This window comes from Protopterus annectens, chromosome 9.part0, assembly GCF_019279795.1.
Source record: "Protopterus annectens isolate FY-2018-M chromosome 9.part0, PAN1.0, whole genome shotgun sequence".
Lineage (NCBI taxonomy): Eukaryota > Metazoa > Chordata > Ceratodontiformes > Protopteridae > Protopterus > Protopterus annectens.
Genome location: NC_056743.1, coordinates 1266896666 through 1266912651, shown reverse-complemented (window position 1 = coordinate 1266912651; position 15986 = coordinate 1266896666). Strand labels below are relative to the sequence as shown.

At 38.1% G+C, this 15986-nt stretch overlaps 1 protein-coding gene across 1 annotated transcript in view; it reads left to right on the top strand.

Annotated features, from left to right (window-relative positions):
- The window catches only part of LOC122811987 (carabin-like), a 1241323-nt gene that overhangs the window by 329854 nt on the left and 895483 nt on the right, over positions 1 to 15986 (top strand). Inside the window, exon 3 of the mRNA XM_044084192.1 lies at positions 12437 to 12536. Coding sequence (XP_043940127.1) covers positions 12437 to 12536 — 100 coding nt within the window. The remainder of the gene's footprint in view (positions 1 to 12436; positions 12537 to 15986) is intronic.

Sequence of the window (15986 nt, the reverse complement as noted above, 5' to 3'; positions counted from 1 at the left end):
TCGTGCTATCCCAAACAGAACCAAGACGCTATCCTCCAAAAAAAAAGGAAGCCAATCTGATGGTCCCCTGCCATAAACAAACTCTACAACAGAAGGAAGAAACTGTTGCAAAAGAGAGTAAAATCCTATGAGTGGAGGAGCTCCCTGGTCAGCCTCAGTAAGAAGCTGAGATCCCTTTTAAGATCCTCCAAAGCTAGCAACAAAAACAAAATTGCCACTGATTCTAAGGGCAACCACAAAGCATTCTATAGCTATGTCAAGAATCTCAATGGCAATACCCAGATCTGCTCTGAGTTACAATGCAATGGCATGAAAATTACAGAACCAACTGATATTGCCAACATCCTTGCAGATAGATTCAGTGCTAACTTTACCCCCCTCTCACCCCCTAAAGGGCCCATATCTATACAGGAAGAATGCAGAGTCCCTGTAATCACATCTATGCAGGTAAAAGCTGCACACTCTCTAAAACCAAAAACACAGCATCCATGGGACCGGACAACATCTCAGGCTGCTTTTTACATGAACTTCAGAATGAACTGGCTCCCCACCTAAGCACCATGTTCAGTCATAGTCTCACATCAGGCTTTGTGCCCACTGAATGGTGCACAGCAACAGTTATCCCACTCCACAAAGGGGGAGCCACCACTGACCCTGGGAACTATCGCCCCCTATTAGCCTGACTTGTCTGGTCTGCAAGACCATGGAACATATCATCATGGAACTAATAAACAAAGATATTGGTAACTTCCAAACTCTGGACTCCACCCAATTTGGGTTTGTGAAAGGCAGATCATGGCTTCTGAACCTGATCATCTTCTTTGAGGCAGTCACCAAAGCCATAGATGAGGGTAAGGTGGTTCACACAGCCTATCTTGACCTTGCGAAGGCTTTCAACACCATTCCTCATTCTAGAATTATAGCTAAACTCACTAAAATAGGTATAAATCCCTATGTCACAAGATGGTTTGCCAACTGGCTCACTGACAGAACCCACACTGTAAAAGTTACAGACTCCAAATCTGACTTCAAACCAGTGACAAGTGGAGTACCACAGGGTTCAGTCATGGGACCTTTCCTGTTTGGTATCTACTTCTCCGAAGTACAGGCTAACACAGAAGGCCTCTGGCTAATGAAGTTTACAGATGTCTGCAAACTAGGAGCCATAGTCGAGTCCCCAAATGATGTGGACATCCTACAGAAGGGCCTCACTCAGACAGATGCCTGGTGTCAGAAGCATGGCCTCAAGCTCAATGCCAAAAAGTGCATTGTTATGCCCTTTGGTAAAAACTCTGTACCAATGAACTACCACATAAATGGCAGTCTACTTTATGCTAAATGTGTGATAAGAGACCTTGGGACCCAGATGGACAGTAGTCTCTTCTTTGATAATCACATCACCACAGTAGTCGGGAAATCCTTCTATGTGGCACACCTCATCACAAAAGGGTTCTCATGCAGGAAAAAAGAGGTCATTGTTCTTCTCTACTTGGCACTCAGACCCATTATAGAGTACAATGCCCCTTTTGGGATGTACCTCACAAGACATCTGCAGCAGCTGGAAAGGCCACAGAAGTACCTGACAAAGAGGATTACTGGCCTCAAACAGACCGTCTCAAAAAACTCCAGCTTTACTCTGTAGCATATCACCTACTCCGAGGAGATCTCTGCATAACATATAAAGCTATGTTAAACCCAGAGCTGTTGGACATGCTACACCTAAAGAAATCTCAATCCCTCTGAGCTACATGCTCTAGGGACCTAAACCTTGTCACCACAATAAACAGGACATGCAGGAGGGATAGATTCTTGTCCCAAAGACTTCCTATACTCTGTAACAAGCTACCCATCTATGTCAAGCAAAGTTCCTCATTAGCACTCTTCAAGAAAAATCTTGATGAGTGGATGGGAAATAGGAAATACACCCCGGGGATAACTTCTGTCGCTCTGCTCGACAGGGGCACAGGAAATTAACTTTCTTGGGTGGCGTAAGCCAGGGAACCTTGTTGGCTAGGCTTACTTAGGCCCTTGGGCTGATAGCCTAGTACTGACCTATGAACCTATGGTAGTGGAGTCAGCAACACTAGGTTTGAGTACAAAATGCATATTTTTGGCTACATCCCTGGTCTCTATGTAAAAGTAATTGGAGTGATGTGTCCAGTGGAAAAACTCCAGATGGAATGTAGAAAGTTTTGAAAGAAACATTGTTTGAATGAAAAAAATCTAAAAAATGATCAGGATCTAGGCATATAATGTCAGGGGGATATATTTCCATAAAAATTAGATATCTGATTAAGGTGAGAGATAAAAAATAAAAGAAATGGAAAAGACATTGAACTACAACTTTGAAAACTGAAATAAACAAGCCGGACAAAAGGATTAAGCATATTGGCGGTACACATGCTTTACGTTTGGATCAACCCCCCAGCAGCCATTTCAGTGTCCCATTACTTGACTATCCCCCAGTTGCCATAAATGCTGTTCAAAATTCTCAGTGTGTATACAGTTTTCTCCTTTACTTCTACAATGATTACAAATATTTGGATTTCATTTAAAACTTTTATTTTAAATGTTATAGCACAAACACTGATAGATGTTTGCTAAAGCTAAACAAAGCGATACAGTCTCACAATGAAAACAGACTAAACATTAAAACATCTCTGCCTTTGAAACTCACATTCACTGAAACAGTATTGAAACTCACATTCAAAGAAAATGCATCTGGCCATTGGGTAATTTTACCTTTGGGCTGTTTACAAATCATAGGCCCCTTACACACATTTTTAGGACCATGCAAAAGTTCTTTGATTCACCTTCCTGACTGTATTACTTATAATATATAATAATTGAATTATATCCCTTGTATAATACAGCACCACTTGATAAAGTGTGTTTTAAATGTATAGTTCCGCACATTTTTCCAGTAAGCAACGGAACAAAACATATGAACTAATAATGACAAAACTGCCCAATTCAGAACATTTCAACCATAAAATCCTACTCAAACTTCTGTCACTACAATCCACCAATATCAGTCAATATGCACAATCTCTGCAGACGTAAAAGTCATCTGAATAATTCCACCTTAAAGAGATCTGTAACTAATGAAAAGGTTGCTGCTAATCACCATCTCAGTGTTTTATCTACAAAGTCAGTACCTGCTGCCCTAGAAGAATAAATTGACTACTTATGCTACATAAAATGGTAAGCTGGTAATATTGCATGGATGGCAAACTGAAAACAGATTCATAGTTACTAGGCATCTCATCCAAAGAAGGACATATTCAGGAATTTAGCACCCCACCCCCTGAAAATACAATACAGTATCAGCAATCCATCTGCATGCTGTAGGAGTAGAACCCACAGCCTTCTGCATTAAAATGCAAATATGCTACCTGGTGTGCTACTAACACTGCTTTAAAATTCTCTATCATAATAGTGAATAGTGATACCATTTGCTAGCTAGCTAAACAAAACAGTTGCACAGAAAAGATGAACATATGAGGCAAAAATCTGGACATTCTGCAAAAACCTGGACAGTTGAGAGGTATGCTACCTATGTATCACACACACACCTACCTCCCTCCCTCTTAAACACACACACAACTGCTTTCCTCCCTTTTAAACACACACACACACACACACACACACACACACACACACACACACACACACACACATACATCTACTTGCCTCCCTCCCTCTTATTCACACACACACACACACACACACACACACACACACACACACAAGCGCGCGTGCATGCATGCCCACATGCACATGCGTGCGTGCACACACACACACACACACACACACACACACACACACACACACACACACACACACACACACCTGTCAACCTCTTCAGCACAAGAAATCTGGACAAAGCATGTCATAATGGGGTGGGAGACAGAGGGCCATAACTAAGGACATATTTTAAATATTGCTCTTTCAAACTTAGAATGTTGATAGAACAGCAAGTTTTGCATTAGTATGAATTTTTCTGAAAGATATGAAATCTAAAGCACAAATGTCTTCCATTAGTTTCTGATTTCAGTACAAAATAATTTACCAGGGATTTGCCATAAAACACCATTTTATGAGAAACAGACTAAATGAGACAAAAATCTGGAAATCTGTGAAAATAAGGACAGCTGACAGCTACACTGTCAACTGCACTGTTTTTTATTTAAGCCTTGATTAAAAAAAATAAATAAATGTAATACCTTCAGTCCAAGGTCTTTTGACAAGATCGTCTGGATCAGCTCTGCAGTAATTTCTATTAGCCGCGACTAGCATAAATCTGGGACCTTACTTGGAGGGAGCAGAACAGTTGTTTAAATTTCCCTCCAAGTTCTAACTGCCAGGCAGAAAAAACAGGGCAAGTGAGCAGCTGCTTAGCGTCAGCTGCAAATGTGGAAGTTGCTCCTTCTTTCCGTCTCTAAAAACTCCGGGCAAGCAGCTGCTTAGCTGTGCATGCGGAAATTAAGCAGCTCAGCTGCAGAAAGGAAAGTCTCTTTTTTTTTTTTATTTTTATAAATTGACAGTGAATGGAGCAACTTCTTTTTTCACAAGGTCACTGGCAATGCCTGGAATCCAGGTGAGCTCACGGACCCCAAGAATGTATCATGCAGACCCCCAGGGGTCCAGAACCACAGTTTTGGAAGCACTGCAATAGATTATAGATATATTTACAAAATCGTATGCAAAGCAGTTTGGCTCCACAAAGGGGGTGATAAGTTGTTCCAGTGATCATCCAGGTAGCCAGTTACTGGAATCAGATTAGATTATAATGAAAAAGAACTATGCAAACTAGATCCAAACAAATGATTAGGAGGATAAATAACTAGTAAAATGACCTGAGAACATTTCAGAAAGAACTTATAGTACCACTATATCTATTATTTACTAGGTCACATAGATATGGGGAGATTCCTCAATATTGGAGACATGCGTTTATTAAACCTGAATGGCCGCGGTGGTGCAGCGGTTAGTGTTGTCACCTCACAGCAAGAGGTTCTCCCATTTGATTCTTGGCTGGAGCGCCTTCTGTGTGAAGACTGCATGTCCTCCTCATGGTCGAGTGACGTTTAAAGACACGCAGGTAGGTGCGTGCATGAATGGGTGTGCCTTCTTTGAAGGTTTGGCATCGGGCTGGCAACTCGGCACCATAAAAATCTACTGCCAATCATTAGCGGACCGGAGTTCCGGGAAAAGCCAAAAGATATTATTTTTTTATTAAGGGAAGGGGGAGTATGACAAACCCAGAGTCAGATAGACCCTTAAGTCTGCTTTCATGTTGTAGGAAAGTAACGGACAACGTAATATTGAATAAGTTATTGCCAAGATTAGAAAGGTTGGGACTGGAAACCATATATCAGCATGCATATGTTGAAACTAGATTTATTACCACCTGTAACATGATGTTCTACAACAATGTAATAACAGCTATGAATGAAAAATTGTGCTGTGGTGTCATTTATATAGATTTAACTTCAGTGTTTGACAGGGTTATATACAAAACACTGATAAATAAATTAGAACAACTCAGTATTGACTTACTTTTGATAGATGCATGGCTTACAAATAGGACATGGCAAGTATCATAGAGTAATTGGACAGGTGAAATTTTGGTTAGTGTCATGGTGTCCCATAGGGCTCTGTCCTAGGCCCTTATTTGTTTAGATTGTATCTTTCATACCTAACTTTTTCATCTGAGGTATTCTGCAGTCTATATGCAGATGACCTGAAATTGGTTAAACTGATTACATGTGTTACAGATAGGGCATGTCTGCCAAAGAACTTCACTAAATTGACCATTTGGGCACAGGAGAATAATATGCTGATAAATACATCAAAAACTTAGCATATGAGATTTGGGAGACATAAATTGAAAGGTGAATATTTAATACAGCACACAGTGATTGAAATTGTAGACTCATTTAAGGACGTGGGTATATGGGTAGATCCAGCTTTGAGTTTTTATAATCATATCAACCAATTGGTTAATGATTGTTATAGAGCTATAGGTTGTATAAAACGATTTATAAAGTCTAGGAAATCAGAAGTGTTGAAGTCATTGTTTGTTAATTACATTAGACCTAAACTTCAGAATAGAATAACAATATGGAAACCTTATAAGAAAACAAGCATGAGTACACCAGAAAGAGTACAGAGGAAATGTACCAAGGGGATTCATGGATGTGAAAATTTAAGTTATTATGAAAGACTGAAATATCTGAATTTGTACAGTGTCTCTTACAGGTATCTTATTTAGGTATATAGGGCATTTAGAGACATCTACCTCTGGGAAAGTTTGGGGTTATCAAAAAGTAGTAAAGAATCGTCAGACAACCTATGTAGAAGATTGTGAAGAAATGAGAAGTGAACTAAATTCCTCTCTGAGAGAGCAGCTGATGCATGGAGCAGACTACCAAATTACATTAAAGCAAACACTAGTTTAGATATTTTTAAGAACAGCCTGGGCACTTATTATGGAAATTACTATTTTGGTATACTGGCAGGCTAGAAGGGCATTAATGCCAGTGTCTGAAATATTTGTATGTATATATGTATGTATGTAAGTGGTTTGAATCTTAGCAGAGAGGAGTTCCAAACTTATTTTCACAGGCCTTCTTTCTATTCAGAGAAACAAGAAAAGAAAAAGGCTAAAGATAAACATAAGGACAGGAAGGGCAGGAAGTGTTGGAATGGGGACCAGGCTTCCAGTTCTTCTCCAAAGGTACAGAGGACAGAGTATTTTCCTTCCTTGCTGCTGAAACCCAAATCTCCTCATTTGGAAACAGTTGTAATTAGGGTCAAGTCTCCTGACAAATCTGTGAGTTGACATTCCTCTGAGAAGGAATTGTCCCATTTCTTACTTGAGACCTCCTTCTACATCCCCTCTCACATCTTTCAGATCATTCCAAAGTACCACAGAAGCAAAATGGGAACCTATGATAAAGGTAATTTTTTAAGATATAGATGGAGCTGGGCATCATCCCATTCTCCTCTGGTACTGGGGTGGATTGGGTTCATACTTCTCAGCCTCTTAGTGCAAGAAATCTGGTCAAAGCCAAACTTTTTTTTTTTGGGGGGGGGGGGCGGGCAAAGGCCAAAAACAGGGAATGACTTTTAAATGTTGCTCTAATAAATTTATAAAGTTGATAAAACAATAGGTTTTCCATTAGCATACATTTTCTGAATGATATGAAGTCTAAAACTCAAATGTCTGTCATTATTTAATGACTTCAGTACTCAAACATTTGTCAGAAAACATGCTAGAGGGATAAATTCCTGTCCCAGAGACTTCCCATACTCTGGAACAGACTACCTATCTATGTCAAACAGAGCTCCTCATTAGCACTCTTCAAGAAAAATCTTGATGATTGGATGGGAAATGGGAAATTCACCCCGGGGATCACTTCTGTGGCTCTGCTCGACAGGGGCACAGGAAAATAATTTTCTTGGGTGGCAAAAGCCAGGGTACATTTTTTGGCTAGGCTTGCATGGGCCCTAGGGCCGATAGCCTAGTACCTACCTATGAACCTATGAACCTATGAAAATCACAAATTGTATGAAGAACAGATGAAAAATGTGATGCAAAAATCTGGATATTCTGGACAATTGAGAGATATAATTGGGCTGTGCCCCTTCCCACTGTTATCTCCTTCAGTAGTGCCAGTCCCTGCACCAGCGGCTTTGGAGTTTGATATTTTACCTGGATCCTGTTGCTCTGGCACCATCAATTATTCCAGTTTTGGTACCAACAGTTTTACTCCCTACTCACTCAATGCCAACTCCTTTGCTACCTGTTATGTTGAATGGATGTGAGACCTGAATGCTTGACATTTTGTCCTCGGCACTCAGATGGAATTATTTTCAGTGTCTGGGTCTGATGAGTTTGAGCACATGGTATTGGTCTCCACTACTTTCTCACCCTTCTGGTTAGCCTCATCCAGATGTCCACAACCTCAGATTAAGTGCATGGTTTCTCCAGTTTCCTTAATGGCCAGGAACCCGTCATTTTCTGAACAGGCAACCCAAAATCTATCCAAAGGATTTGCAATAATAAATAGAAATGATTCTCCATATGGGCTTCTAATCAAATACTTGAACCATAGTTCACCTCTAGTGCAGATGCTTTATATTTTCTGCCCTCACATTTTAATTTAGGGTCTAGTTGCACCATCATTAAAGGGCAAATGGCTGTCAGGTTTTCAAAACACCATGCTAGCTGCTCATAAGATGTGTAATCCTATTTCAAAGGCATGCTTCTTCTTCACCTCCCCATTAGGGACTCCACTCCACCTTGGAATTTGAACTTAGTTCTCAGGGCTTTAACAACCCACTCTTTGATCTAGCTTCTTCTACAAACTGAGGTATTTGTTTTGGAAGACTTTATTTCTGTCAGGCATTACTTTGGCTAATTTCAGAACTGCATCTAACTTGATATTCCACAAAGATAGGTTTCCCTTAAGAACCAACTCCTCCTCATCCCTACCTAATACTTGTTGTAGCCCATGCTAATATGTTGTTGATTAAACTTAGCATATTAGCTTGAGTGAAGTTAATGTACTCTGGCAGCACCTAACCTTCAGAATAGATGAGTACTGTGGCTCATAGCACTGGATTTATACATCCCTAATTTACTCTTCCTTGTTTGATTTTATAATTTTCATACTTCATTTGTCTCATATGCACTTAGGAGCTCATTTGCATGACATTATGCAGTCATTTGCATACCATAAATATGCTATTTCTCCCATAGTACAGCCATTATACATGTGCTTTTTTTCAGTTATCCTGTTCTTGCACATTACAGCTAATCATGATATGTTACTTAATGTTAGGTGTTAAAATGTTTCTGAAAAGTTTCCATCTTTGATTCAGAAGAAGGTCTATGGCTACTGCAAGTGATATGAAGGCAAAATATCTGTTTACGGGTGACATTTTGCTTAAACATTTATGACAAAAAATGTTAAGGATTTCATAAGTGTATCACAGAAATGCCTGTTTATCCTTCAGAAATGACTAGAAATAAAATCATAAAAGATAACAGCAACAAAAACTAAAATTATTTATTTTATTTGTAAATGTGCTGCTAATGTGCGCACAACAGCCATACAAAGATTTTTTGTTTAAATATATAAAGCCTAATACTGGAAAGGTAACTTAGAATGTCATGCTGATACATTAAAGCAACATATCTTGAGCTGTTTTATAGGAGTATAAGAACTGGCTAGGTATTCATAAATACTTTTAGCGCTTCACAGAAGTGCTAAGTACTGCAAGCTGATGGAGTTTTTTTTTCAATTAGTTTTGTGAAATGTGACTAGTTGTACATCTAAAATACACACACACATACATATATATATATATATATATATATATATATATATATATATATATATATATATATATATAGATATATATATATATATATATATATATATATATATATATGTGTGTGTGTGTGTGTATATACACATGGTTTACTATTGAAACGCAGAAAGCACTTCCATTGTCTGATTAAATAAGTGAAATATAATATCAGAACGGTAATCCCGACGCCTGCACAGCATCGACCGTCAGTTCACTGGCATCGACATTCAATGTAATTCGACATAGCTTTATGTAACTTCAGTCACCTAAGCTATGCAGTGAAACTTACTGTTAGGCTATGAAGTCAACGGCACATGGTTTTTACTGTTTTGCAGGGGGGCTTGCACCCCCACACACACTGCAAGTTATATATACCAACTTTGAGATCACACTACAGTGAGGAAAAGGGTAAATTACCTGTTACTCAGTGTACCTCAATATCCACTCACAATGCCGAACTTCAACTACCAAATTACAGTGCACATTCATTATTGTGAATTCACAGTAGTCAGGTTCGGCATTGTGCCTCTTTGAAAACTGCCTTTATACCACATGTTGTTCGACCACCTGCACAATGAGATTTCAATAGTAAACCATATATATATATATATATATATATATATATATATATATATACATGCATACACACACACACACACACATTTTGCAAAACATATACTTTGAATACAGACCTATCCACATTCTTTGAAACTAATTGAAAATAAGTGCTAAAGCTGTGATAATGTTAATATACATTTTAATTAACAGTTTTGGTTATGGTACGTTGGTAATTTCTGGTTCTTCAAGATATATTACATAAATTGTATTGTTAATGCTTGGGATCCACAGACAACCCTCATAACTGAAGTTACTAAAGATAAGAGTTGTTCATGATTTCTAACAGTATTAGTTTTAAAACTGTCAGCTGCATTTATGCATTAAGTAATAGGTAAAATGCTGCTTCAAGTCTGTAAACTATAGGTTAAAGTGATATGGGCATATCTTATTAGTCACATTTGTTACAATTTAGTAAGATGAGTGCTGTTTAAAATTCATTTATTTAGGACCTGATCTGCTTTCTTTGCCATGTTTATTCATACACTTTGATGTCACTGATTGCATGTCCATGTTTATTAGATAATTTTGTGTATTATTATTTTTGTATATATGTGATAGTTGATTTAAACTGACAGAATGTAATAAACTGTAATGGAATACAGACGTGTCCAGTACCATTCTGTAGAATAAAAACTTACAGATACTGCAGTAAAATCTCAGATAGTTGGGGGTTTCATAACAATATCACTATTACTTTTCACTATGCTGAGAACTGCTTCGAATGAAAGTAGTAATCCTGGAGCAAATTATGAAGTGAGCTTGGAAATGTTTACATAGATTTTTTTATACCTCAAGTAGACTCCAGAGAATTTTTCCTCAGGTAGACAGCAAATGTTAGAGGTGTGACGGGGAAGAAAGAGGTAATTGGGAACATATTTTCTGGGAGTGCAGCGAGTTGGTAAACTTTAAGGATTCCCTGTGGGATGCATTGCTGGACATGATTGGTGGGCAGATTGTTGTGACGAGGGATATGATTTTTCTGAGCTGTGAAACAGAATTGGAATTGTCTAGACTTAGTAAAGCCTTACTGTCTCTATAATTATGATGGCTGGCAAAAGAAGCAATTACTAGAAAATGGAAATCAAAATCTAAACCAACTATATTAGAAATAGTGAATATAGTAACCGAGATAAAACAACTGGGATTGAGATCTTTAGGAAAAGGTAGGCGCAAACTACATAGGAAAAAATGGAAATTGTTTGAACAATACATACAAGGCAGGAATGAGTTTTAAAAGGTGGCAGAACTTAAATGAGCTATGTAAAGTTTAACTGAAAATGATTGGGTAGATTATAAATTATGTATAGTATCTGCAACTGGGAGTGTGCCATTATGGTTTGTGATGTAAAATGCTTGCAACTAGGATTGTGTCGGTGTGGTTTGTTTTCATTCATATAAATGCATGATTGCTTATGTCATAAGTGATGATTTAATAAAGATGTTTCTTGTTTAAAAAAAAACTGGGGCAGTAATTGAATCATTTACGTAATGTAGCTTAGATTATATGATATATAGCAATATATGTGAAGCATAATGTTTTTTAATTTTAACTTGGTACTACATTTTGATTACTTTTATATAAATGTAAATGTGCCTATGTTATAAGTTATTCAATAAAGGTTGTTGTTGTTTGTCTTTCAGCTTTTCCCGGTAAAGGGTCGCCACAGCAGAACTCCGGTCCGCTAATGATTGGCAGTAGATTTTTTACGAAACGCTGAGGTGCCAGCTCGATGCCCAGCCTTCAATGAAGGCACACCCATTTAGGCACGCATGTCTTTTGAATGCTACCCAACCGTGGGGAGGACATGCAGACTCCACACAGAAGGCACTGCCAAGCCGAGAATTGAACGGGAGAACCTCTTGCTGTGAAGTAACAACGCTACCGCCGTACCACTGCAGCATACAAGTTATTCAATAAAGGTGTTTAAAAAAAAACATTACAATTAAAAAGGTTCTGAACTGAAAAGGATAGAAGAACTTTGTATATTCTGAAAGGAAAAGCAGTTTGTTTTTGATGGTTTGGCATGTGAAGGGAAAAGTCATGTCTAAACTAATAGACAGCTTTATAAAATATCAAGCTCTGATATTTGGATTCAGAATTATTGCCTGCATTAATACCTTTAATGCAGTACCTTGGTTCTGAAGTAATTTTAATGTTGTTAACATGACACCTGCATTTTACTGTAATGTTCAAGGGCTGGATAAGAAGAGGCATGCTTTTATAATTCTGCTTCTGATAAGCACTCACCTGAACAACAGTTATAGTGTGGTTGTGCCCACCGACTTGCAGAATATCATTACACTGTGCGAAGTTGCATCAGTATATATTGATAGTTAACTTAGAAACAGAGTGGTTATTGCTTTAAAGACTGCTTAAAATACCATCAATGATAGTAGTCTGTCTTCATCTCCTTGCCTGTTTTATTTTCATTAGAGCATGGCAACCTCCTCTGGAAGTAATTCGTCATCGTGAGATGAAATGGCTAGAGATGATAAGCCTGTGGGAAAAGACCATGGCTCGACGGTATAGTAAAGTAAGTAGAAACTGTAAAACAAATGCTATGTCTGTGAACAAATAAATTTTAGTAGACTGTTAGGCTGTACCACTTTATTATAAAATGATTTAATTTTTCTTCACATGGGGGATGTGAGTGTGTGTGTGTGTGTGTGTGTGTGTGTGTGTGTGTGTGTGTGTATGGATTATAGGTTGCGAGTGATCATATCTTCCACTATATTACAAAGACAGATTTCATGACAGATAAGTGTCCTTCATCTCACATTGATGCCCATCTCATAATAATGCCCATCTCACAGTGATGCCCATCTCATAGTAATGCCCATCTCATAGTAATGCCCATTTCATAGTAATGTCCATGTCATAGTAATGCCTATCTCATAGTAATGCCCATCTCATAGTAATGCCCATTTCATAGTAATTCCCATGTCATAGTAATGCCCATCTCATAGTAATGTCCATTTCATAGTAATGCCCATCTCATAGAAATGCCTATCTCATATTAATGCCCATCTCATAGTAATTCCCATGTCATAGTAATGTCCATCTCATAGTAATGCCCATTTCATAGTAATGTCCATGTCATAGTAATGCCCATCTCATAGTAATGCCCATTTCATAGTAATGTCCATGTCATAGTAATGCCTATCTCATAGTAATGCCCATCTCATAGTAATGCCCATTTCATAATAATTCCCATGTCATGGTAATGTCCATCTCATAGTAATGCCTATCTCATATTAATGCCCATCTCATAGTAATTCCCATGGCATAGTAATGCCCATCTCATAGTAATGCCCATCTCATAGTAATGTCCATGTCATAGTAATGCCCATCTCATAGTAATGCCCATCTCATAGTAATGTCCATGTCATAGTAATGCCCATCTCATAGTAATGCCCATCTCATAGTAATGCCCATTTCATAGTGATGCCCATCTCATAGTAATGTCCATGTCATAGTAATGTCCATGTCATAGTAATGCCTATCTCATATTAATGCCCATCTCATAGTAATGCCCATCTCATAGTAATGCCTATCTCATATTAATGCCCATCTCATAGTAATGCCCATCTCATAGTAATGCCTATCTTTATACATAACTCAGCATCTTATCAAAGTGAAACAGTCAGAATATGCATCAGAAACAAATGCATTTTACCACATTTCCCTGGCCACAGTGTAACTAGGAAGTCAACACAGAAACAATAAACAGAAACTGGACACCAAAGAGATTTGATTCATTCACATCTGTAGCACTGACTGCACTGTTTACTGCTCTAGTTCTGCAGTGTTAGTTATGTAGGCTGTCTTCTCTCATTTAAGCCTATAGCACTTGAAGGGCAGGGCACACACAGTACATTTGTTACATTACAACTTAAGTATAGTACTGAGTGTCATAATTAAGCAGTTTAAATGTGAGAAAATTATGTTAGTTGAACATGTAATACATGCTCAGCTGAATACATTTTTTCATGTGTAAGTTTTCCTTGACTGGGAACTCCAAGCAATTGCTATCCAACCAGTTAGCAGTCAGGCAGGTAACATCATTATCTGAAGGCCAGCAGGTATTGCATTAAAGTAACATTATCAGGTGTACTTATTAAAGTTGCAAAAGCTATAGAACTGTATTTCTTTACTTTAAATACCATACACAGGAAGACATGGGTTTGGATGGAGAGATGGTAAAATCTGCAAGCAAATGAGAGTAGCATTGCTGGAAATGAATTCATCCTCAAGTCTTGATGAGTACTTTCTTTCACAAGTACATCCTGTTTTTATAAAATCTCACCAAGATGACACCAATATATAGATTATATTTTATATAGCATATATCATGGACAGAAGTAGCTTAAAACTAAAAAAGTCACCTGGGTGCACAAGTCCCAGTATAAAAAAGTGCCCAATCCTGGTAGGCGCACTGGTGCCAGGACTGGAAAAAAATGACAGTGTAGAATCTTCAAGACATGGAAATATTTTTATAATAGGGTTATGCTAGGCTCAGGGGGAGAATGGCCCCCTGCTGTAGAAGAAAGTAGTAGTCCACAAAAACACAAAAAGTTGTTGTTGTTGGTCTTTCGGCTTTTCCCGGTTAGGGGTCGCCACAGAGGCACTCCAGTCCGCTAATGATTGGCAGTAGATTTTTATGAATGCCGAGGTGCCAGCTTGACGTTCAACCTTCAGTGAAGGCATGCCCATTTGCGCATGTCTTTCGAGCGTCCCCCCAACTGCGGGGAGGACATGCAGACTCCACACAGAAGGTACTCCCTGCACTCCAGCCGAGAATCGAATGGGAGAACTTTTTGCTGTGAGGCAACAACGCTACCGCTGCACACAAAAAGTGACAGGCCAAAAAAGAGCCATAAAGATAATAGAGTGGACTACTGAGGATAAGAAATAAATTATGCATTGTTGCTATTATGCAAGACGCCCAGACTTTTCAGATAGAAGATATTCAGGAAGATTATGAGGGAAGTTACAGGAAAGAAAAATATTTGCATAAGAAAAACTGTCAAAAGCTTCAAATCCAGTTTTGCATTTTATTACAGCAGATTGATGAAAAACATTATATAGATCGAGAAACCTTGGGCAGTATAGATGATAAAGCAACTGAGGAAGTGCGAAAATATAAAGGACAAAATCTAGAGATTTTTGAAAGGTGTAAAAAAGAAATATGGACATGGGAAAGAAAGAGAGATTGGATGATGCAGTATTTATGCAAAAGAGAAAGCCAAACTAATCAATGCAAAATAAGCAGCTCCAAAGAGAAATGCAAACAGAGGCACCCAGCTATTCAAAACAAAACAAAAAAAAACACAATGCTAAAAATAAGATCACAAAGGGAAATGTAGAACAGAAGATTAGTAAATTGGAAGTTAAACAAATAGAAGCAGAAGTTTATAGAATACTTGTGAAGTGAAAGCTTTAGTGTAGAAAGTCTAACACAGGTAATGTCACAGCATGATGGAACAAGTCTCCAAAGTAAGGAGAAACAGTTGGAGTGGGAGACATCTGAAGAAAAAGTATGAACATGGGGAAAAAAAAGAGGCACAATATTTATGCAAAGGAGAAAAACTAATCAATAGAAAAAAAGCAGCACCAAAGATACTCAAACAGAAATACAGGCAAAAGCACCCGGATATGGACAATTTTATAAAACAAATAAAACAAAGGGTGAAACTAGAAAAAAGATGATTAGTAATGGAGAAGTTAAAGAAACAGAAACTGAAGTTATGGATTACCTGCAAAGTAAAGGATTTAGTCTAGAAAGCCCAACACTGGTAATGTCACAGCATGATGGAATAGTGAGTCTCTAAATTAAGGAGAAACAGGTAGAATAGGAAGCATCTGATCAGTTGCCACATAAAGATACTCTGGAGTCTTCAGTAGTATACCAGTTGAAAAGTTCAGTTGGAGTTTCACAACAAAGGAAGAAACAAGAAATGGTGGCAACCCTGACACAGTCAAG